Below are 23470 nucleotides of genomic sequence, written 5' to 3'. Positions count from 1 at the left end.
AGGATGAATGGTGGATAAGGCCCCAGGGACGGAGGACGATCACGTTTACAGAAGTGGTTTAAGTGGCTACAGAGTAGTTCACATTTTGCCAGCAGTATGGACATAAAGCTATCATTTACTAATTGTCTAATACGCGAAAGCTGTAAAGAAAACAGACACACTTTGTCCTCAAGAAGTTCACAACCTACGGAGAAAGCCACGGGACAAATTCCGTGACACAGTAACAGGTATAAACAAAGCAACGCAGGAATCCGACGGAAGAGAGCACGGATTCTGATGGAGGACCGAGGGAGATTCACAGAGGAGGTAATGTTTGGGGAAAGCCTTGAAGGATGAGGAAGGACGCTAATAAGCGGACACACGTTGACGAAATCCACATGACGACACGGTGTGAGCGACAGCACGGAGGCACGAACACGTGTGGCGTGCTCAGCCTGGGGAGCAGCCCAGCAGCCGGGTCTGGCGGGAATGAGGGGTGGCGGTCTCACAGCAGACGTGTGGCGTGGAGACGGGGTGTGCTACCGTCTGCGCTGCTCTGGCCCAATCTAGACAGTTCTAGGAATGATGGACCACACGGCCCCACGTGTACCCTTCCTTCGGATTACTGTCTTCAACTGAACCCAGGTGGGCCGGCGGGGAGTCTGAGGTCACACTCCTCATGGGTAACAAGGGAGTAAGACGCTAAGTAGGTACTCTGACATCCAAGACACGAGAAACTTGTAGAATATCCCTTAGCCAACAGGAAGCCAGGAAAGGGTTTTTCTGATAAGGTTTGTGTTTCAGGAAGACAATTCTAATGGTAATTTGAACAGAGTAAAGAGGAATACAGGGAAGAGCTTATTGCGGTCTGATCACGGCCATCAGGCGAGAGGAGAGAAGGTTGGGAAGAAACAGGAAACACCCAATTGCAGGGCAGCTGCAGACACAGTGGAGGGCACGGAGAAGGGAGAGACACGAGGGCCTCCTCTGGACCATAAGGATGGAGGGGGTACTGCTGGGTGAGGACAGAAATGGGAGGGAAAGGCAGAGGGGTGATGGGGGGAGAGGGTCCGGCCTGGGACACACAAACTGTGACGGATCTCGCAGGCAGCCGGGAACAGGTGTTGGAGGCTTCTGAGATACCGAGGTTACAGATGAAATTTGTGTCTCATGAAGAGACACAGGAGACGGCTGGGAGATGGGCAGAAGGCAAGGAGAAGACCGAGTGGGAAACCTTACAGAGCACCTCTGTATAGAGGATGGGGGGAAGCAGGCAGGCATGGAAGAGGACCGGTGAGGACGGGCCGGAGAGCCAGGGGGCCGCCAGAAAGACAACGGTCATGCTCCAGCCACCTGTGCCTACGACAACCAGGACGAGGGGGTTGGCCACATCGAACACTGTTGAGAACTACCGAGCTGACCTGGCACTCACTGCCTGCCAGGCACCAGGGCACAGTGGCCCTTGGCCAGGCCCCACCACACCTGCAAGAGGTAGGTCTGTAGACGAGGAAACTAAAGAACAAAGGTTTGGAGAGGTCAGCGCTGGGATGCCCCACGATCATTCCACGATGCGCCTCAGTACAATGGCAGAGGTGGACGTGGAGTTATGGGTGAGGTGCAGGGTAGAACAGAATACAAACGTGTTTACTTGACAGCAACTATGCCTTTGGCAAACCTCAGGGTGAGACGAGAGACACAAGGTGGGAGGTTTCAGTGACACAGGAAGGCTCTTACATACTTGATGAAAACTGCATAAAAGCTCAAGGAAGAGGTTCATGCTACGAGGTCACTACTGCACAAGCAAAAGAAAGTACAGGAGGTGGCACCTAATACTTCAGGCAGCATCATGAGCTGCACACGCATGTTCACGTGATGACGCTCTGCACACGCTGAACGCCCCTGGGCTGCGACCGGGATGGGAGCAAAGCTGATCCCACTGCTGAGGCATGTGGGTTTTAACGCCCGCAGCCAAGAGGACGAGCAGCAGGAGAACTCTGTCCTGAAGAGAACCCTGCAGCAGTCAAGCAGCAAACACAAAGGCATTGAAACAGCAACATTTCCCACATGTACTGTTAACATACAAACAACCAGGGGCGCCTGGGGGGCTCAGTCGGTTGAGTGTCCAACTCTTGATTTCAGCTCAGGTCATGATCTCACGGCTCGTGAACCTGCTGGGGATTCTCTCCCCCACCCCCCCACCCCCCCCGTCTGCCCCTCCCCCACTCATGCGCCTGCATGCTCTCTCTCTCTCAAAATAAACAAATAAACAAAAAAGATGCAAACAACAGGTTATATATAACAAGGTGTATGGTGCAATCTCAGCATTGTAAGAAGCAAAACAATGTCAGTATATTTCTGTCTGTGTATAAATGCATTAAAATAACCGTCAGATGCACTCCAAAAAATTAATGATCTAATTCTTTATGAAAAGGATTTTTTACTCTCAGCTTTACTCTACCTGAATGGCTCATGTCCTCACACGTTACTTACACTGGTAAAAGAAACACAATTTATCATCTTAAAATGAATGTAATTTTTTAAACTGACCGTCCATGCAGGTTAGGAGCTGGGCCACAATCCTTCGTTCCATATCTTTTGAAGCAACGTCTCTTTTGGGGGTAATGGCATCAATTTCATCAATAAAGAGGACACAGGGTGCATTTGACTGGAAATAAAAATACCACAAAAGGCCATCATAAACTGGAATTTAAATAAAAACTTAGAAAGAAAAAAATATTTTCTCAATTATTGCTAAAATACAAGTTCTCTTCTAATTTCTTACCAGCTTCTACACTGGCCACGTTCAACAACCCTTACATATTCTGGGTGCAAATAATGACATAAAATTGATCTTTTCACTTTTTCTTAGTTTTAACTACAGTGACAACTAGTGACTCTCAAGTGTGCACAATGTCACAGCATCTACCAGGCATCTGCCATGAGCTGGGCAGGCCACTGAGGGTTTGTAAGGATCCTCCCATTTAATATGCCCCAAACTGCCATGAGATTTGAGCATTATTATTTTCTTTAAAGCGTATTTATTTTGAGAAAGAGAGAGGAGTGCAAGTGCAAGCAGGAGAGGGGCTAAGAGAGACAGAACCTCAAAGAGTCACTGCAGAGCCCGAGGAGGAGCTCGATCCCAAGACCATGAGTCCATGACTTTGTGACCTGAGCCAAAATCAAGAGTTGGACGCTTAGCTGACTGTGCCAGCCAGGCACCCCTTGATTAATGTTATTAACCCAGCTTCCTGGCAAGGAAACTAAGGGTTACAGTGGTTAAACCTCTTCCGTCCACGACCAGGCGGTCAGTGCATGGAGGCACGATGACTGGAGACCATGACTCTGACTGGCAAGCACAGGCCTGTAACTATCACGTATCCTCAGGATAAAGTTCTAATAGAATGTAAACGTCTTCCCCAGATGTTCCTAAACACCCACATTTTAATAGTGCATTAAATAGTATTTAATAGTAATTAATAGTAATTTAATAGTAATTAAATAGTGAATTTAATAGTAATTCAGAAATGAATTACAATTAGGATAAAATCCAGGCTCGTAATTTCTCTGGTTAACAAGATTTTCTTTGTACAAGTTCAATTAGGCAAAAGGAGAAGAGTTTATCCTGGCATTTCTATGGTTGTTTTTAGAATGTGATAATCCTAAATGTTAAAAATTTTCATACCACTTACAAGTTGTTTGGTAACTTAATTTGTACAAAGTGAAAGTGACAGAAAATCTCACAAGGATAATGTATTTTCTTTTTTTTTTTTTAATGTTTGTTTATTTTTGTGGGGTGTCTGGGTGGCTCAGTTGGTTAAGTGTCTGACTCTTGATTTCAGCTCAGGTCTTGAACTCAAGATTCATGAGTTTGAGCCCCACATCAGGTTCTATGCTGACAGTGCAGAGCCTGCTTGGGATTCTCTTTCTATCTCTCTCTGCCCATTCTCCGCTCACATTCTCTGTTTCTCTCAAAAGTAAATAACATAAAAGAATTTTTTAAAAAATATTTCTTTTTGAGAGAGATCGCATGCACACACGCTAGTGGCGGAGGGGCAGAGGATCCAAGCAGGCTCTGAGCTGATAGCAGAGATCCTGACGTAGGGCTGGAACCCATGAACTGGGAGATCATGACCTGAGCCGAAGTCAGAAGCTTAAACGACTGAAGCTTAACCTAGTGAGCCACCCAGGTGCCCCAGGGTATCTATTTTCAGCAAACACCCACTGGGTGTGACAGCCCAGAACTTCTCACCAATTACAGTTACGCTTGATTTCAGACTGAACAGACGATGTTATCCAACAGTCTGTATCAGTGGATCTATTTTAAATATTTAGTCATCACGGATAACAAATCACCAAGTTTACAAGAGGATGGCAGGCGACCAGGCTGACAGACACTGGCCCTGGATGGACAGGCTCTCCGTGGTAACGCCGCACGAGCAGACGGCCCGACGTGGGTCACCAGCTGACTCACCACTGCCTGCTCAAACAATTCTCTCAGCTTCTGCTCAGACTCCCCAGACACTCCGGATACAATCTCCGTGGCAGCTACTTTCAGAATTGGGAGGTCCAGTTCCTGGGGACAAACACAGGAAAGAATGACCACATTTTGAAAATTTATCTTCCCCCTCCCTTTTCCTTATTCAGTCCCTCTCTCAAAAGTGAATTTTTTTTAAAGTTTATTTATTTTTGAGAGAGAGAGAAAGGGCATGGGGGAGGGGGTGGACAGAGAAAGGGAGAAAGAGAGAGAGAATCCCAAACAGTCTCTGCACCATCAGCACAGAGCCCGACGGGGGGTTAGAACTCGAACTGTGAGATCATGACCTGAGCTGAAGTCGGACGCTCAACTGACTGAGCCCTACCTAGGCGCCCCTCAAAATTTAATTTTTAAAATGACTTCTTTTCTGAGGAACATCATCTTTTGTGTTGGTCCGATGAAAACCATTATTTAAAATCTACAGTTTAATTCAAACACAGCGACTAGATACTTCCACCTGTTTTTACTTCATAGGAGTCACCATGAAATTGTCGTTACATCTTCTGAATAAAGGGTCTTGAATCTGCAGAGACATGTTTACCCCCGACTTATAGCTGAGCCAGAACAATTTTTTTTCCTTAAAAAACTTTTTTTTAATGTTTATTTTTGAGAGAGAGACAGAGTGTGAGCAGGGGAGGTGCAGAGAGAGAAGGACACACAGAACCCGAAGCAGGCTCCAGGCTCTGAGCTGTCAGCACAGAGACCGACGCATGACCTGAGCTGAAGTTGGACGCTCAACTGACCGAGTCACCCAGACACCCCGAGCCAGAACAATTTAATAGGAAAGGGCAGGGGTTGTGACAGTCCTTCCTGCTCACGCTACAGGCACTTCTCACCCCTGCATCCAGAGGAGGAGCCAGTTAGTCGGCAGAGGACAGGTTCCTGTCATAAAGGAGGAGCAGCCGCTGCGGCCCACCAGCACGGAGGGCAACAAGCCTGCCTAAGCCCTACTCATCCTCAGGCTATTCTGAAAATCACTTCCTCAACCACGGGCAACCTGGGACCAGCTAGCATCCCACACTTCCTGTCTCCCACTCATTTCCGCTGTGACCGTGCACAGCGTTTACTTGTATGATAGCTGCTTAATGTCGGCCTCTCCTATTAGAAAAGCTCCTTGAACGTAAACCTGGATTTTCTGTACTTATCGCTGTTTTCCAGCATCTGGCACGCACCTGTCACAGGACACTTTGTTCAACAGAGGAGCAAGTGAGGTAAACCTGTTGTCCCGTAAGAGCACCGATCCCGCAGATCCTAACCTATTAGTAGCTACTATGACACGCTATTCTTCAAACTGAAGTCACTGGGACATTTTGCATTTACCACCCAACAGTTTCCAAAAACAACTCATGGGATGAAAATAAGATTGCTAACTTTATTTTGCCAACTAAGTATTATTACCATTTCAGAAACGTTATTTTAACACTAAAAAGTATAAGAACGTGACTCTGAATGGAGATTTTCAGTATATTTAGCTGTGAAAAACAATATAGTCCTTGGTTTCCTTATTTACTGCTTTTGAGAATCACTGGCTTAAAGGGGAAAAGGGAACTAAAATATACACTGTGTTAAAAAAAGGTTATTTACAGCCATATTATTTTGCTTCCCACCCAACCTTTGCCATATAAATAATTGGATGTATTAAAAAAATAGCATCTCACAAAGAGCTGCGTGAAAGAGGTGAAAAATGAAGAGAGGATCAGTCCTCCTGGGAATACGTCAAGTCTGGTTCAAGCTGACCAAAGAGGAAAATAAAGACAAACAGAACAAAAGCAACAGAAGCAAATGCGTGTCAGCAGAGCTCACCCCTGCAATGGCGTGCGCGAGCAAGGTCTTCCCGCAGCCCGGCGGCCCGTGAAGGAGAACCCCACGCGGCGGGGTGGCGCCCAGGTGGCGGTACACCTCCGGGTGACGCATGTGGATGAGCATCTTGCAGACTTCCTAGCAGGGAATAAACAGGAAAGAGGTCTTTCGCGGCCCGAGAGAGAAGGAATCCAAGTGGAAGGAAACCTGTTCTGCAAAGCAGCAGACTCATGAGTTTGAGCCCTGGCTCTGGGACCCACGGTGGGACTCCACAGGAACCTGCCTAAGCCTCCGTGTCCTCAGCTGTGGTAACAGCTACCTCGCACTGATGATGGAAAGTAACCACCACGGTAACTGGCAGAGTAGACACTGGACAATAACTAACAGGGTTACTTACAGTTTGGGTAGTGCATTTGAGTTTCTAGGAATCTCCATTTCTTCCAGATTGCCCAGTTTGTTGGCATATAATTTTGCACAGTATTCTCTTAGAATTTTTCACGTACAACAATATTACTTACAAAGCACGAACCTTACGTACACCAAAATTAGTGGTGGAAAAGCGGAAGGTACTGTTTCTTTTATCCCTCAGCACCCTGCGGGGTACAGGCCAAGTTTCACCACCACCCCCCCCTTCCAGGCTGCTTTCCGTGAATAACTGATTGGCAATATACCATCTGAGTAAAATTCTGAATGTGAACTAACTTTTAATGTCGTATCGCTGCCTCCAACATCTTCAAATTTCACCTTGGAGATCTGTAATTCCAGCCCCTTGGCTTTAGCTGGCAATCAAACGAGGAGACGAAAAGATTAGTGATTCAGTAGTAACTCAGCGCTGCATTTAATAATGTTTAAGTAAACTGAGACTACGAGACACCGAAGTGTTTTCTCATGAACCGCACACAGCAGGCCCCCCAGAACGACAGCTGGGACTAGCGAAGCCTCTTTCACAGCATGCTCAGCCCCCCAGACCCGTGGCTCACCTTTCCTCTGCAGGACGGCTTGTATTTCTCCGTCTACTTCCTGAAGGTCTTTCTTCCTCTTGTTTCCCTTGCGCTTCAGCCTGCCTTTCCTTTTTTCATTACTCTCCAGCAGAGAAGCGTCTTTGGAATCCTGGAAAGAAAACAAATTTAAATATGCCATGCTTGAAATCACAATGGCAAGGTTTTCTTAAAGAGGGCTGTTATTTAGGCGCACCTGGCTGGCTCATTCGGAAGAACATTCAACTCTTGATCTAGGGGTCATGAGTTTGGGTGGAGAAATTACTTAAGTAAATAAAAGTAAATAAAAAAACAAAAACCAGGGACGCCTGGGTTTTTTTTTTTTTTAAACAAAAACAAAAAGATGGTCATTATTTAAAATACCCCATTTCTTTTAAGTGTATTCTTATTTATTTTGAGAGAGAGAGAGAGAGAGAGAATGTGTGTATAAGTAAGGGAGGGGCAGAGGGAAAGGGAGACAGAGAATCTCAAGCAGGCTCCGCGATGTCAGCACAGAGCTTGACGCAGGGCTTGAACTCATGAACAGAGAGATCATGATGTGAGCTGAAATCAATGGTTGGATGCTTAACCGACTGAGCCACCCAGGTGGCCCTAAAATACCCCATTTCTGCCCTGGCACTTGCACCTACCTTGGCTATTCCCAACCTCTCTGCTCCAGGATGGTAGCTGCTGGAGAGCATCCTTCTCTTCCACAGCTGTAAAGCTCAGTTTATGCCCTGACACACGATTCTTCTCGTTAGAGTTAATCTCATGCCCATATTCCCAGAACGCTGAATTTGCAACTGTATTATAGCCTGCCATAATCTGCCCTGTGTTTGAGCAACTCTCCTTGTTGCTTTCACGGGAGGTGAGATGCTCATGTTCACCTTTAATTTCTCACTGAGCTTTTCACCAGTTGGTCTTCATGTGATGCCTGATGAACAGCTGAATTAAATATGACTACAGAGCTGCTTCGAAAGCCATAAAAAAGTATAATTCAACTTAAGACTCAAGCTATTTCCTTAACCTTGCAATAATGTCCTCTAAAAACATGATTAACACAAAGAGGTTTGAAAAAGGTCTAGTGAAAATTCAAAAGGAGAACGGTTTTGCCACATCAAGTAAGTGGTTCTCGAAAACCACTTACAGTTGTGTCGTCCAAGAGAAACACAATGCCACATACAAAATTTTAAATATGTTCTAGTAGCCACGTTTAAAAAAGAGGGAAATCAACAAGTGAAATTTAGTACCTGACTTAAGAAAATATACTCAAAATATTATCGTTTCAACATACAGTCAGTATAAAAAATTGAGAGGTCTTACATTATCTTTCATAGTAAGTCTCCAAAGTCTAACATGTATTTTATGCTAATAGCACATCTCAACTCGTACACTAAATTTTAGTGGGAAATATTTAATTTGCATTTAGACTTCATAAAACTTACAGCTGAAAGAGTACATTCACATGCCCAAGTTGTTCCAAACATACTTAGAAGTTTTTTTGTTTTTTAATTTTTTAAAAATGTTTATTTACCTGTGAGAGACAGAGATAGAGCATGAGGGGGGGAGGGGCAGAGAGAGAGAGGGAGACAAGAATCTGAAGCAGGCTCCAGGCTCCGAGCTGTCAACACAGAGCCCGATGTGGGGCTCGAACTCACGAACTGTGAGATCATGACCTGAGCTGAAGTCGGACACTTAACAGACTGAGCCACCTAGGCGCCCCGTATTAGAAGTTTTCTAATAACTGAAGTATTATTTTACAAATTTAAATGAACAATTCAGTTCCTCATTTTCACTAGCCACATTTCAAGTGCTCAAGAGCCATGGGTGGCTAGCACTTACCACACTGGACAGTGAGCCCCGGGGGCATACTCAGGGCCTATCGTGGGACGGATCACCGTAAATCCCCTCTCCTAGGGGATCTCCTAGGGGATCTCCTAGGGGATCTAATGCCAGGCATTAGAAGCAGTTAAGGGGGCACCTGGATGGCTCAGTGGGTTAAATGTCCCACCCTTGATCTTGGTTCAGGACATGATCTCACAGTTGGTGAGATGGGAGCCCCACGTTGGGCTCCGTGCTGACAATGGAAACCTGCATGGGATTCTGTCTCTCTGTCTCTCTCTGCCCCTCTTGCACTCGTTCGCGTGCCTCTCTCGCTCTCTCTCTCAAAAAAAAAAAAAAAAAAAATCAGTTAAGGATGGTGCCCAGTGTGTTCACTTTGTGATAATTCATCCAGCTTCACTTTTATGTACAGTATACTGCAACTTACAAAGGTTAAAAAAAAAGGGTGTCCCTTATTCAGTACATTTTCACGGTGTGCCCGTTTGTACAGGCTCCCTGAAGGCATTACCCGAGGCTCCACACGAACCACACAGCTGTTTCACGAGCTGACTTCCCTTCCTCTGACAACAACCAGCCTTCCAAACATAACACGCACACGAGGTACCTATTCTTTAACTCGCGCTGGTAAATGCACCTCGGAAAGCTCATCAGGCACGAATTCGACCAACCACCTGACAACGACGTGCTGGGTGCATTTTAGCCAGGGAGACACCATGAAGCAAAACAAAGGTCCTGTTCTCCGAAGCTGAAGACAGAAGACAAAGAAGAAACCCAACTAAACAATTCTACAGTGAGTTCTAAGTGGTCACAAGGGCTTGACCAAAAGGAGAGGAGGCAGGAAAGAGCATCCCACGACGTGCTATTGAACACGTCAGTATGTGACTCTGCGAAGATTACAGGGAAGCAAGATGGTGTGAGTCACAGGAATCTGGGGGAGTTTCAGACAGAAGCATGAGTGCAAACGCCCCAGGTGAGAGCGAGTGGGTGTTCTGCAAACAGCGCCAGGCCACGGTGGCTGAGGCGGGCAGCAGATGACTGAAGTGCCAGCAGGACAGCCACGCACACAGGGCTTTCCCGGCCATTACTTGTTGAGGACTCTGATTCTAGACTGAGTGGAGTCGTTCTTAATACGCGAAAGAACCACCCGACTTAACTCGTAAAAAGACATCTGCGTGTGGAGACTGATCTGGAGGAAGGTCACCTCCGTCACAAGGCCGGCACTTGGAAAGAAGCGGTGGCGGTAATGGGGCCGTGAACACATCACTACAAAAATACCTCTCTCTCGGATCCTGGCTTCTTGTGATTGCTCTTCTCGTCTGCCAGGTCCATCCTTCCACCGGGAGTTCTATCAATAAACCACCCTCCCTCTGAACCCCTGGCAGGGGTCTTCGAAGGAATGGAGTCTGTTCCGGAAGGTGTCCGTGGGGCCGAGACGGTGGCTTCTCTGTGATCCATCTCGGGAGTCCGTGAAGCAGAGTCAGGATGTCCTTTCCGATATAAGGAGAGCAGGGAGCTGTTCATGTGATTTGCCGCCTGGCAGAAACACGACATCGCCTACGTCACCGCGCTGGCGCTCACGGACACGGGCTACCCGCACGAGCAGCCACCAGCAGCTTCCCTCACAGCACTTCCAGTCAAAAAACACGGGTGCTGACAGATGCTTCACCAACATTTCCTGTTCAAACAGATGTGCCCCCGCTTCACCGCCACTTAATAAATGAAAGTTAAAGAAAACCGAGGAAGCGTGCTCGCTTTTTAAAAATATAACATAGGGGCGCCTGGGTGGCTTGGTCGGTTGAGCGTCCGACTTCGGCTCAGGTCATGATCTCACGGTCCGTGAGTTCAGGCCCTGCGTCGGGCTCTGTGCTGAGAGCTCTCCAGCTCAGAGCCTGGAGCCTGTTGCAGATTCTGAGTCTCCCTCTCTCTCTGCCCCTCCCCTGCTCATGCTCTGTCTCTGTCTCAAAAATAAATAAACGTTAAAAAAAAAAATTAAAAATATAACAGAATTGGGGGCCCCTGGGTGGTTCAGTCGATTCAGCCTCTGACACATGATATTGGCTCAAGTCATGATCTCGCGGTTGTGAGCTTGTGCCCTGCATCTGGCTCCTCGCTGAGCGTGGAACCTGCTTGGGATTTTCTTTCTCCACCCCTGCCCTGCTCACTCTCTCTCTCTCAAAATAAATAATGAACTATTAAAATATATAACAGAACTGGGCTTGACAATGAGCTGGCCAAGAAGAGCCACTATTATCTCATCAACTCAAAACCAGATCACATGTCATTATCATCCTGATTTTGTCAATATATCAAAAAAATGGAATTACCAATGGGAACAAAAGAGAGTAAGTTATAAATTATCTGGCATCACTTAAATATGTCTCTTAAATGCAACCTTACTTATTGGCAACCGCAGCCCTTTAGCAGAAAATGTACCCTTTTCTCAATTTTTACTATTAATTCCCCTTTCTATTCCTGTGTACCCTTATTTCAGGCCATTCTCTTCCCTTCTTCTTCCTATAAAACAGGCCATAAACACAAATACTGAAAGGATGGCCTTCCCAAGGATTCCTCAACACTGTCCACAGAAGTATTGATGAAGATGTTTAAAATTTTTTTTTAAATGTTTTATTTATTTTTGAGAGAGAGAGAGAGAGACAGAGGGTGAGCAGGGGAGGAGCAGAGAGGGAGACACAGAATCTAAAGCAGGCTCCAGGCTCCAAGCTGTCAGCACAGAGCCCGATACGGGGCTCAAACTCACAAACCGCAAGATCATGACCTGAGCTGAATTAGGGACGCTTAACGGACTGATCTACCAGGCGCCCCTTGATGATGATGTTTAAATCTCTTATTCTATTCCACACTTTTTTTTTTTTTTTTTTTAAGGAGGGTTCATAATGACTAAAAAAAATAAAAGTGGGTCCATTAAATGTTTGGCTTACCTGTGGATCTGGGTAATCTTCCATATCTGAATCATGATCTGAAGAGCTTTCAGTATACCTCAGTAAGAAGAGGAAAAGAAACATTTTAAAGGCTTTGCTCCCACATCCTAAAAAAAATTACTACCCCAAACAAAAAATTTACTAAGGCAAAGTATTATGGTGCTTAAGAGCCCAGGCTTTGCGATCTGAGAATTCTGGTTACTGGTTACTAGCTTCTACTTAACCTCTCTGAGCATCAGCTTCCTTATCTATAAAGAGAAGATAACATGTAACGTTCACGTCTGAGTCATTAGAGGATTAAACAAGCTGACAAAGTCCTTAGAATACACATAAATGCTTAAAAACTGTGGTTATTTTAATGCACGCAATAAATAAAAGTGAAGTGCAGAGTCCTATCAGACCCAAAGGTCTCATTAGGAACATCAGATGCCAACAAAAGGAAATATTCCAGCAAGCCATCAGTAAGTAATCGAGTAACAAATTCACAAATTCAACATGACCCATCTGTGTGACCAGGGTAGCTTTCCCAAGTCTGCCCATGAGAAATGAAGGTAGGAGAGATTTTCATATGATGCATGAGAAACAGGGATAAATCCTATTAACTACAAACTGTAGTGCAGGCTCAGCTCATTATAACCCAGAGTTGATGGACCCTGCTACTGTTCAATGGTGTTTCTTTAGAAAATAATTAATAAAAAAAGGACTCTTCCTAAGTAAAAAGGTTTACATGCATGACATGAACCATCTTTATAATTAAGACATGAATTCTTTTGCTATTCATTAAATTCTATTAATATACTTTTGGGCGTTTCTAATCAATGTAAAGAAGGTGGATTATTCAACTATTTGGAAAAGAAATAATTTTGCCTTACAATTTATACCCTACAAAGTGGATTAAAGAGTTAAATGGAATGCTGTAAAGAAACAAGGATTCCACATATTGTTGTGAGACGTCTTTCTGAGTATTTCAGCACAAACCATACAGGAAAAGACTGACATATCTGACTAGGTAAAGATCCAGAACTTCTCTAACCAAAAGACACTTTTTTATTTTTTAAAGTTTGTTTATTTATTTTTGAGACATACACACGCACACACACACAGAATCCCAAGTACCAGAGCAGAGTCCAAAGCGGGACTCGAACTCAGAACCGCAAGATCATGACCTGAGCCCAAACCAAGAGTCGGCTCTCATATGACAGACAAAACCCATAAGCAAGCAACTAACAAAGGAAACATGAAACAGTCAAATAGTTTTAATCTCACTAGTTATCAAAAAACTACAAATAAAAACATCAATTTTTGCCTAGGAAGCCGGCAAAGATTACATAACAGTGTAACTAGGATTGCAAAGGTGCAGAGAAACGCACTCCATTTTTTTTTTAAAGTTTATTTATTTATTTATTTAGAGAGAAAGACAGCAAAGGGAAGTGCAGACAGGGAGGAAGAGAAAATCCCAAGCAGGCTCCACACTGTCAGCAGGACTTGAACCCACAAACCGCGAGATCATGACCTGAGCCTAAATCAAGAGTCAGACGCTCAACCAACAGAGTCACCCAGGCACCCTGAAGTCTTTATACAAAGTTGCTGGGAATATAAACTCTTTACACTCTTTATACAAAGTTGCTGGGAATATAAACTGAGGCAACTTTTTTGGGAAAAGAACTCCAAATGTACCAGAAATCTGAAAAAGACATCTTTGACCCCAGCAATACCACTTCAAGAATTTAACATTAAAAATATATATATATATACAAAGATATATGTGCTGCAGGATTATTTGCTGTGTGTACGATAGTGCAAAACTGGAAACAACCAACTGTCCACGAGTGTGGAACTAGTTAAGAAAATAATGGTAAATCCAAACGAAAAGGCAGCAATGCGGCTATAAGATGAAAAGGAGCGATCCCACAGATCCTATAAACATTAAAAGAAAAACGAGGGGCGCCTGGGTGGCTCAGTCGGTTAAGAGTCTGACTTCGGCTCAGGTTATGATCTCATGGTTCGCGGGTTCGAGCCCCGCATCGGGCTCTGCGCTGACAGCTCAGAGCCTGGAGTCTGCTTCAGATTCTGTGTCTCCCTCTCTCTGTCCCTTCCATACTCACGCTCTGTCTCTCAAAAATAAATAAACATTGAAAAAAAAATTTAAAAAAAAGGAAAAACGAGAGGGTATCTTGAAAACTTTAAGCCAACAAATTCCACACTTCAGACGAAATGGGCAACTTTCTTTAAAAGTACAACTTACCAATGCTGATAGAAGAAGAAAAATAGGAAGAGTTCTTTGTCTAACAAAACTGTTATCTAAATCCTTTCCAAAAAGAAGCCTCCAGGCTGAGATGAATTCTAACAAACTATTTAAGAAAAAAGTAACAGTAACATTATACTAATTTTTTTGTCAAATAGAGACAAAAAACATTTTCCAAACAATATGAAGCCAGCATAACCCTAACACCAAAACCTGACAGACACTGCAAAAAAGAAAAAAAATTCAGATCATTATGAATACAAACATAACCATCTCCAAAAATGATTAGCAAAATGATTTAATAATATATAAAAAAGGATAATATACCTGGACCAAGTTGGGTGTATCCCAGGATACAAGACTGGCTTAGCACTCAAAAATTAATGTAATTCACCAACAGAACAAAGGGAGACAACCATAACAGAATCTTTCATTAAGTGCATAAAAAGTATTTAACAAATGTAAAATCGATCCATGATAAAAACTCTCAATACAAACAACCTCAAGTCGTATGATAAGCATCATAACAAACATCTGTAACCAGGAGCTAAGGAAATACTCAGGAAGCCAAGGCCCCACAAAGGCACTAATGTGGCCTCTTGAAAGCTGAGTGGTAGTTCCTAATGGGAATGAACCCTCCAGCTACAGAAAACCACTCATACAAAGGCACAAAGAAAGAATCCAACCTCTCTGGGCAATAGTGAGCACTCAGTGTGCCCAAAGCAAAGGTCTGGAGAGATCAGGTATTCTGCACAGCCTCGCTGGCAAGGAAAAGCCACGGAAAATTTCACAACTGGCAATGTATGTGATCAGGTTCATGGTTTTCAGTCACCCCCTTTTCTGTAATCCTTACTCGTTTTCCTCTTCACCTTGTCTTGCTCTTTTGGCCAGATGCTCATCTTCTAATTCTGTTAGATCCTTAGGTTCTTTCTCACTAGTAATTACGCTAAATACTGAAACAAAAAGAAACAGTTGTGAGCTAAAACAATTCTTTAACTTCATTAATAATTCAGCTCTAGTACTAAAAGACTCACCTTTTTCTACCTGAATCCTAAAAGCATTTCTTTTTCTTCGACCATAGTCTATACTGAAAAACAGAACAAGAAGCTTAGTACAATGGTCTCCACCAACATTTTCCCATTAAAACCAATCTAAATTGATCCCATTAATTTGCATGAATATATAACTGTCACTGAATTCACACCGACCATAAGCTTATTTTTGAGTAACTTCTGAGTTTACATTTTTCCTACTGTAATTTTTTTTGGTTAGAGACAGGGTTACAGCATCAGAAACCGTGGTAGCTTGTACTGGAGGAGATAGGGAGGATGAAATGAAGGAAGGTGGCTGGACTTCTGGGATTCTACAGGAGAGGGGCCATCCAGCTGTAGACATGTGTTATCCTTCAAGAGAAGGGATGAACGCCTCAGAAGGAAGCTCAGAGGTTGGCAGGGTTTCCACCACCACCATCGGCCCAGGGGGCACGGGCCCGGGGAGCTGCACGGTCTCCTCGGTTCCAAAGGGCAGGGCAGGGCAGCCATCCTAGTGGGCCCACAGGACAGAGCACTGAAGCAAATTAATCCAATACGACTGGTATTGTAATCAGGATAAGAGGGGTACATGACTTTTATCTTATTCTATCCTATTCTATTCTATTTTTAGAGAGTAAGTGCAAGCTGGAGAGGGGAAGAGAGAGAAGAGGAGAAAGAATCCCGAGCAGGCCCCAAAGTACCAGCACAGAGACTGACGCGGGGCTCAATCCCATGAACCAGGAGATCATGATCTGAGCCAAAATCAAGAGTTGGACACTTAACTGACTGAGCCACCCAGGCACCCCAGAATAAGAGGGGCGCCTAACTCTGGATCTCAGGGTTGTGAGTCTGAACCCCACTTTGGGTATGGAGATTACTTAAAAATATTTTTTTTTCCTTTTGTTTTTAAAATTTTTATTTTTTTAAGTTTATTTATTTTTGACAGAGACAAACTGTGAGCATGAGCTGGGGAGGGACAGAGAGAGAGGGAGACACAGAATCCGAAGCAGGCTCCAGGCTTCTAGCTGGCAGTGCAGAGCCCGACGCGGGGCTCGAACTCACAAAGTGTGAGATCATGACCTGGGCCGAAGTCGGACATTTAACCGACTGAGCCACCCAGGCGCCCCTAAAAATAAAATCTTAAAAAAATAATAACACAAGAAGAGATTAGAATACAGACAGACACACAAAGGAAAGACCATGTTAGGACACAGGGAGAAGATAGCCATCTGCAATGCAAGGAGAGACAGTGACCATTAACTTCTAGCATTCACAACTGTGAGGACTTAAACTTCTGTTGTTTAAGCTCCCCAGCCTCTGATACTTTTTTATGGCAATCCTAGTGAACTAATATACTGAGAAGAAAAAACAGGAGACTTTGAAATATACAAAGTGGTAATAATTAACGGAGTGACCTATCAGGAGGGGTGGGATTAGAGACACGAGAGAAAAACTGAATCTTTAGTAGGAAGCCTAGAGATGTTTCAAAGTAGCCAGGAAGCTCAGGCAGACCATGCCTACTGGTTTTAATCCTTTAATGAGATACGAGAAGAGGCCATACTGCTGACCAGTCTGGAAGGTACTGAAAGAGAAGCAGCAGCCATTGCCCTTAGTAACGAGGACAGCGCGTTGCACGTAACAGGTACCTGATAAATCTTTGTATAATTGAATTCTGAACCTATGGACTGGTGAACTAATGCCAGCAGCGATAATATCAACTGAAAATTTGGGCGAGACGGAAACTCAAAATGGTAGGAAAGAAAGGCAAGAATCTGGAGACGACACCTCTTTACCTGTACATTCTTTGTAAATCAGATGCTAAAACTCCAGTGTCCACATATTTGCCACATCTGTTACTGGTGAGGTACTGAAACAGAAAATACAACAAATATTCAACACTCAATCTTTCAAACTCAGATTTTAATCAGAGATTGAGCTACTCAAACATGTTATGCTATAATGTAAATTCATTATTAAGCGTATCAAAAACATAAATAAAAATTACTAAATAATTGTCAAGTCTGGAACCAGAGAATTTAATTAACATTATTAATCTCTATGATGACACAACAGCAACAATTAGAATAGCTGTAAGGCAGTGAGTGCCTACTGTATCCTAAATTCCCAAATACCACAGAACAAAGCACTAAACTCACAAGGGCATCAAAGGCTATTTTGAATTTAAGGGAACATATAACATTTGCCACCTGTCCAATACTGCAGGGACTTCCAGCCCGAGAAAATTCATGGTTTCAATATTAAATCACTTTTTGATGGTGTCATATTTTTACAAAACTGGGTTTTTAGCCGTTGCTGTAAGTAAATCCCATGCAAAAATGAATGTGGAACAGGAAATGAGAATGGCAGGGTCAATCTGATCCAATAGGCATACAAATCCCATTCGTGTGATCAGTTAAGAATGAAACACAACTATGTTAATTTTCCTTCCATTTTTACATGTTATTTTTTCAAAAAGCTACTAACTTATTTGGACTATATAGTCACTAAGTGGCTTGAATGTAACTACCTAATAAGCAGACCTAGCAGGTGTTACTTTTGGCCTGGAGGCACCACGAAAAACTCCCAAGAAACTTGGTGCGCCGTGCACCTGCTGCATCACACAGTCTTTCGGCAGCACTCACAATCCTATGAGGTGGATGTTCGTCTTCCCAGTTTATAGATGGGAAAGTTTAAGAGACTTTAAAAGGCTAATTACTTGGGAGCGCGTAAATTACAGGGCCAGATTTCAAACCAGAATGTGTGTCAGCTTCCTCGTGTCCAGGCTTGCTGGTTATCCCGTCAAGGGATGCCTGCCTTCATACCGCAGCTTCTTCCCAAGAACCCCTAATGGTCTTGGCACAAATGCCTCCAGTGACGAGAGACTAGACACACAAAGCAGGACCGTTCCCGCGAACCTTCCCCTTCTCTGGACTCCTACCGCGTGTAGTCACTTGCTACAATTAATGTTGGATTACACATATTTGTGTACATCTCATCTCCACAAGCAAACGGTTCCTTGACGGCAACAGAAATAACAGCTAACTTTGGGGGTGGTTATGCAGCAACATGTAACTAACACCCTTGTTAATAGGAGACAAACGTACTACGTGTGGGGAGAGGACTACAGTCTACCGCTAAGTGAACAGAGCAAGCAGAACCAACGCGGATGAGCCCGTCCGTGTGAATAAAATCTAGGCGTATGTATAAACTCTCCATGCTGACCTCTACACACATGAAGATGAAAGCAAGTCATTTTCTTTTACACCCTCTGTCCCTTCTATTTTAAACCGCAAGAACCTAGTGTTGTTTTTTTTTTTAATTTTTTTTAACGTTTATTTATTTTTGAGACACAGAGAGACAGAGCATGAACAGGGGAGGGGCAGAGAGAGAGGGAGACACAGAATCTGAAGCAGGCTCCAGGCTCTGAGCTGTCAGCACAGAGCCCGATGCGGGGCTCGAACTCACGGACCGTGAGATCATGACCTGAGCCGAAGTCGGACGCTTAACCGACCGAGCCACCCAGGCGCCCCAAGAACCTAGTGTTTTTATAACGAACCCAAGTAATAACAATAGGCGAAAACTGAGAATGTGAAGTGGTGAAGACTGAGAAGGGCCACTGGATCCAGCCATCAGGAGTCACCGCTGAGACACCTCCTGAATAAAGTGATGCAGCAGGTGGTGGAACATCCAAAGCCAGCTGAGAGCTCCCAGAGCGAAGGTCAGTGTGGTCAGGACAGTGGAAGCGGGCAGGACAGCAAGGGACACAAGGGCAAGGAGGAGAGCTCCCAGAGCGAAGGTCAGTGTGGTCAGGACAGTGGAAGCGGGCAGGACAGCAAGGGACACAAGGGCAAGGAGGAGACGGGGGCCAGAACGTGGCAGGCTCTGTAGGAGGGGTTTTCTTCAGCCACTCTGGGAGCCCACCGGAGCTCTGTGAGTGCGGCCCTGCAAGCTCTCTTTAAAGGGACCTCCCTGGAGGCCCTAATGAAGGACAGACCTTATATAAAACCAGAATCACAGAGCTCACCTAGGGGGCTACTGTCATAGTCTAATGAAGAGATGGCAGTTTTGGGGCACCTGGGTGGCTCAGTTGGCCAAGCCTCTGACTCCTGATCTCGGCTCACGTCGTGATCTCATGGAACTGTGAGCTCGAGCCCCACGTCAGGCTCTGTGTGGACGGTGGAACCTGCACGGGATTCTCTCTCTCTCCCTCTCTCTGCCCCTCTTCTGCTCTCTCCCTCTCAGACTAAATAAAATAAATGCTAAAAAAAGAAGAGAGACAGAAAGAGAGATGGTGGTTTGGGCACAGATGGTTGGAGGTGGAGATGGAAAGGAGTGGCTGGGTTTGGAGTATACAAATAAATTGCTAATTAATTGGTTATAGAAGCTAAACAGGGACACCTGAGTGGCTCAGTCTGTTGACTGTCCAACTCTTGATTTCGGCTCAGGTCATGATCCCAGGGTCATGGGATGGAGTCCCAGGTCAGGCTGGGGCTGAGCACGGAGCCTGCTTAATATTCTCTCTCTCTCCTTCTTTGCATCCTGCCCCCTGCTCACGCACTCTTTTCTCTCCTTCTAAAATAAAAAAAAAAAAAAAAAAAAAAAAGAACGTGAAACAAAGGAGTAATAATGGTTGTTAAGATTTTTGGCCCCGACAATGTGTCATTTACTGATATAGAGAACATTAAGAAAGGACAGGTTTGGAGAGAACACAAAAAAATTCAGTGTGGATATGTTGGTGGAGGCACTGCTCAGACAGGAGGAAATGTTTAGTGGGCAGCTGGGTGTTCAAGATAAAATCCACACTGGAGACATAACTCTAGGAATATATAGATAGTATTTTCTAAAAAAAAAAAAAAAATTTAATGGTTATTTATCTTTGACAGAGAGCGAGAGAGTGCACATACGCGGGAGGGGCAGCAAGAGAGGGAGACACAGATCCCAAGCTGAGCTGTGAGCACAGAGCCCCACGCAGGGCTCGAACTCACGAACCGTGAGATCATGCTCTGAGCTGAAGTCGAGGCTCAACCGACTGAGCCCCCCAGGCACCTCTATAGGTAGTATTTAAAATGAATGTCTTGGGGCGCCTGGGGGGCTCAGTCGGTTGAGCCTCGACTTCAGCTCAGAGCATGATCTCACGGTTCGTGAGTTCGAGCCCTGCGTGGGGCTCTGTGCTCACAGCTCAGAACCTGGAGCTGCTTCGGATTCTGTGTCTCCCTCTCTGCCCCTCCCATGCTCGTGCTGTCTCTCAATAATAAATAAAATAATGAAGTGAATATGTCTTCATTTAATTTATAACTGCGTTTGTATTGGACTTCGTGTTTATAGTATTTTTAGTGAATAGGTAGTGTTTTTGGGTTTTAGATTGGATGAAATCCCCCAGGAAGTAGGTTCTTAAGAGGACAGAGAAACAGCACAGGGACTCAAGCCACTTCCAACATTTAGAATTTAGTGGAAGAAACTGATCCGCAAAGGAGGAGGCAGCGCTCAGAAATTAAAGAAAAACAAAGTATACATCCCCCCTCCCCCCCAAGTGCAAAGTGAAGGAACGGGCCCTCTCCTCCTAAAAAAGTGTCTGCAGACTGTGCGTCTGCAAGGCATTCAGCACACAGACTGTCTACCCAGGGCTACAAAAGTGACAAACCCTAGGCAGGGCACCTGGGGGGCTCAGGCCGCTAAGCGACTGACTTTGGCTGGGGTCACGATCTCACGGTTCGTGGGATCCAGCCTCGCATTAGGCCCTGCGCTGACAGTGCAGAGCCTGGTGGGATTCTCTCCCTCTCCCGCTCTCTCTCAAAATAGGTGAATTCAAACTTAAAACAAGAAAACCAGATGCAAACCCACTCCAAACACCCGCCCCTGTCCTGGCTCCTCAGGGTCCGCACCCGCCTGGTCCCCGGCTCCTCAGGGTCTACACCCGTCCGGTCCCCGGCTCCTCGGGGTCTACACCCGCCCGGTCCCCGGCTCCTCAGGGTCCGCCCCGTCCCCGTTCCCCTGCAGCCCCGCCGCGGCGGGAGGGCTGCCCGCACCCCGTCCAGGACCCGGGCCGCGGCGGACGGCTGGCCCAGGCTGGCCCGGGAGCCGCCGAGAAGGGGCCGCGCACGATACCCACCTGCACGACTCGCTGCTTCAGCCTGTTGTCCACGAACCTCGCGGGCCGGGGCTTCATCGCGGGTCCGGGAGGCCGCAGCCAGGACGCTGGGCTCCACGGGCACCGGGATCCTCACCGGGCTGCCCTCGGCGATCGCCGGGCAGGCCGCTCCGCCTTCTCCCGCCCGCCCGCCGCCCGGGCCGTGTCCCCGGCGCTGTACCTTCGCTGTCCCACCGCGAGTGAGGAGAACGCCACCGAGGAGAGGAGACCTGCCCACACCCGGGACTTTCCGGGCGGCCTATCCTGCAGGCTTGTCCGGCGGGCCCTGGATGCCAAGGACCCCTTTTGAACACGCTCAACTTTATTGTTCCCCGCTGCGCGGACACGGGCGCGTGGCGGCTGCTGGGGCTTCCGGCGAGCGTCTTGCGTCTTCCCGCTCGCTCGTCGGGGTCGGACCGCAGCTTGCGCGAGGCCGCCTTGGTCCTGGCTGCAACCTTAGCAAACCCCGAACCTGGGGCGCCTGGGACGGTGAAGGCGGGATGAACCCGCAGGGAGGCCCCTGCGGGCCCGGCGGGTGTGCGCGGGGGAGGGGGTGGGCGGCGTCCGCCGCCTTCGGAAACCTGGCTGCCTTGCCCGATTTTCCGCCTCCGGTTTGTCCAGCACGTCCAGTGCAGGACTACAGCTTGACCTAGAAGCTGCCCAGAATTTTGGTAAACGTCCGTATTTGCCCGTAAAGTTTTAAGGAGACACAAACGGACAGTTAGCGTTCACACACACGCACGCGCAGTTACCGGCTTTCGTTTCCGTTTGCTCGCTTGCTTAATCGCGTGTTGAGGCTGGGGTCGGGGGGAGATGGAATCAGAAGGCTGTGAGATGTGAACACATGACTCTTCTTACTCAAGGTACCCAGGGTAATTTTTCCCTCGGAAGTGCAGATCACGTGGCTGCCCTTTTCGGTGGTCCTTATCCATATAGATGCTCACGCCGGTATTCAAAACTTTGGTTGACTTGGCTCCGCCTTCATTCCTCACTTCTTCACTGTGTGTGCACCCTGCTTGCAGCTAAGCAGCATTGCCTGCGTTTACGCGTCGGTACTGAGCACCTGCAATGTCCCAGGCACTGGGTTCAGCTACGAAGAAACAAGAGATTCCTGCTGCTCCGAGGCTTCCGGTTGTCCTGGAAGGTAATGCCAATAGACACGTTGATCACACGCAGCTCTTTGCTCTCACCGACATTTCCGCTGGTCTATCATGCCATTCCTGGCCAGTCTATGACTTGTAGATTCCTAACTAACCATCTCCCTTTCAGCCTTTCCAGATACTTCCCTTCGTTACAATCTCCACCCAGGGAACCCTCCTCTCACTGAACAAAAATTTAGAGTGTCTCCCAGTTCCGGTCCCTGCCCTGCCCTTGAGTCTTGTGGGGAAAAGCAAAAGAATTACGATTATACCTTTTTACAATATCTTTTTTTATGATTAGGTTACTTATGTACTTGATTATATTAAGCTTTAGGGAAGATTTCATACAGTAAATAACACAAATACAGTCAACGCCCAGTAACTTTTTAAACGTAATTTAATTCTGTGCATGTGAAATGTATCACACAGAAAAAAGCAGGCTAAAGGGCCCAGCAGCATCACACTGCATACAAAGAAGCGTGGTTTGTAGTCTGTAATTTGTCATAGAATACTATTCTACATTTAGGGCTGGCTTCATGGGTGCATGACCTGTGCATGCACAGGTGCCCCTATATGTGTGTGTGTGTTTTTTTTTTAATGTTTTGCTTAGGGGTGCCTGGGTGGCCCAGTCGGTTAAGTGTCCGACTTCAGCTCAGGTTATGATCTCACAGCTCATGGGTTCGAGCCCTGCATCCGGCTCTGTGCTGATAAGTTAGAGCCTGGAGCCTGCTTCGGGGTCTGTGTCTCCTTCTCTCTCCGCCCCTTCCCTCCTCGTGCTCTGTCTCTCTCAAAAATAAATAAACATTTAAAAAAACTATTTTGCTTAGGGGTGCCTGGGTGGCTCTGTCGGTTAAGTG

General features: G+C 45.9%; 1 protein-coding gene across 6 annotated transcripts in view; it reads right to left on the bottom strand.

Moving 5' to 3' along the window:
• NVL (nuclear VCP like) overlaps positions 1-21767 on the bottom strand; it is an 89530-nt gene extending 67763 nt beyond the window's left edge. Inside the window, exons 1-11 of one of the 6 annotated variants that reach the window (XR_002076480.2) lie at positions 21457-21767; positions 17141-17214; positions 15351-15403; positions 15170-15269; positions 12072-12129; positions 10408-10665; positions 7294-7423; positions 7016-7092; positions 6317-6451; positions 4451-4552; positions 2527-2644 (exon numbers count right to left, since the gene is read on the bottom strand). Coding sequence is in view for 5 of the 6 variants with exons in the window: in XM_053909462.1 (XP_053765437.1) it covers positions 2527-2644; positions 4451-4552; positions 6317-6451; positions 7016-7092; positions 7294-7423; positions 10408-10665; positions 12072-12129; positions 15170-15269; positions 15351-15403; positions 17141-17214; positions 21457-21513 (1162 nt within the window). In the remaining variant the exon portion in view is untranslated. Of the gene's footprint in view, positions 1-2526; positions 2645-4450; positions 4553-6316; positions 6452-7015; positions 7093-7293; positions 7424-9766; positions 9863-10407; positions 10666-12071; positions 12130-15169; positions 15270-15350; positions 15404-17140; positions 17215-21456 lie in introns of those variants that run through there. The other 5 variants (XM_053909462.1, XM_053909461.1, XM_053909463.1 and 2 more) reach the window with 5 other exon arrangements.
• Positions 21768-23470: the final 1703 nt, after the last annotated feature.

This window comes from Panthera pardus, unplaced genomic scaffold (assembly GCF_024362965.1).
Source record: "Panthera pardus isolate Hobbes unplaced genomic scaffold, ASM2436296v1 HiC_scaffold_21, whole genome shotgun sequence".
Taxonomy (NCBI): domain Eukaryota; kingdom Metazoa; phylum Chordata; class Mammalia; order Carnivora; family Felidae; genus Panthera; species Panthera pardus.
The sequence above is the reverse complement of the archived record's forward strand: the minus strand, read 5'-3'. Positions and strand labels throughout refer to the sequence as shown.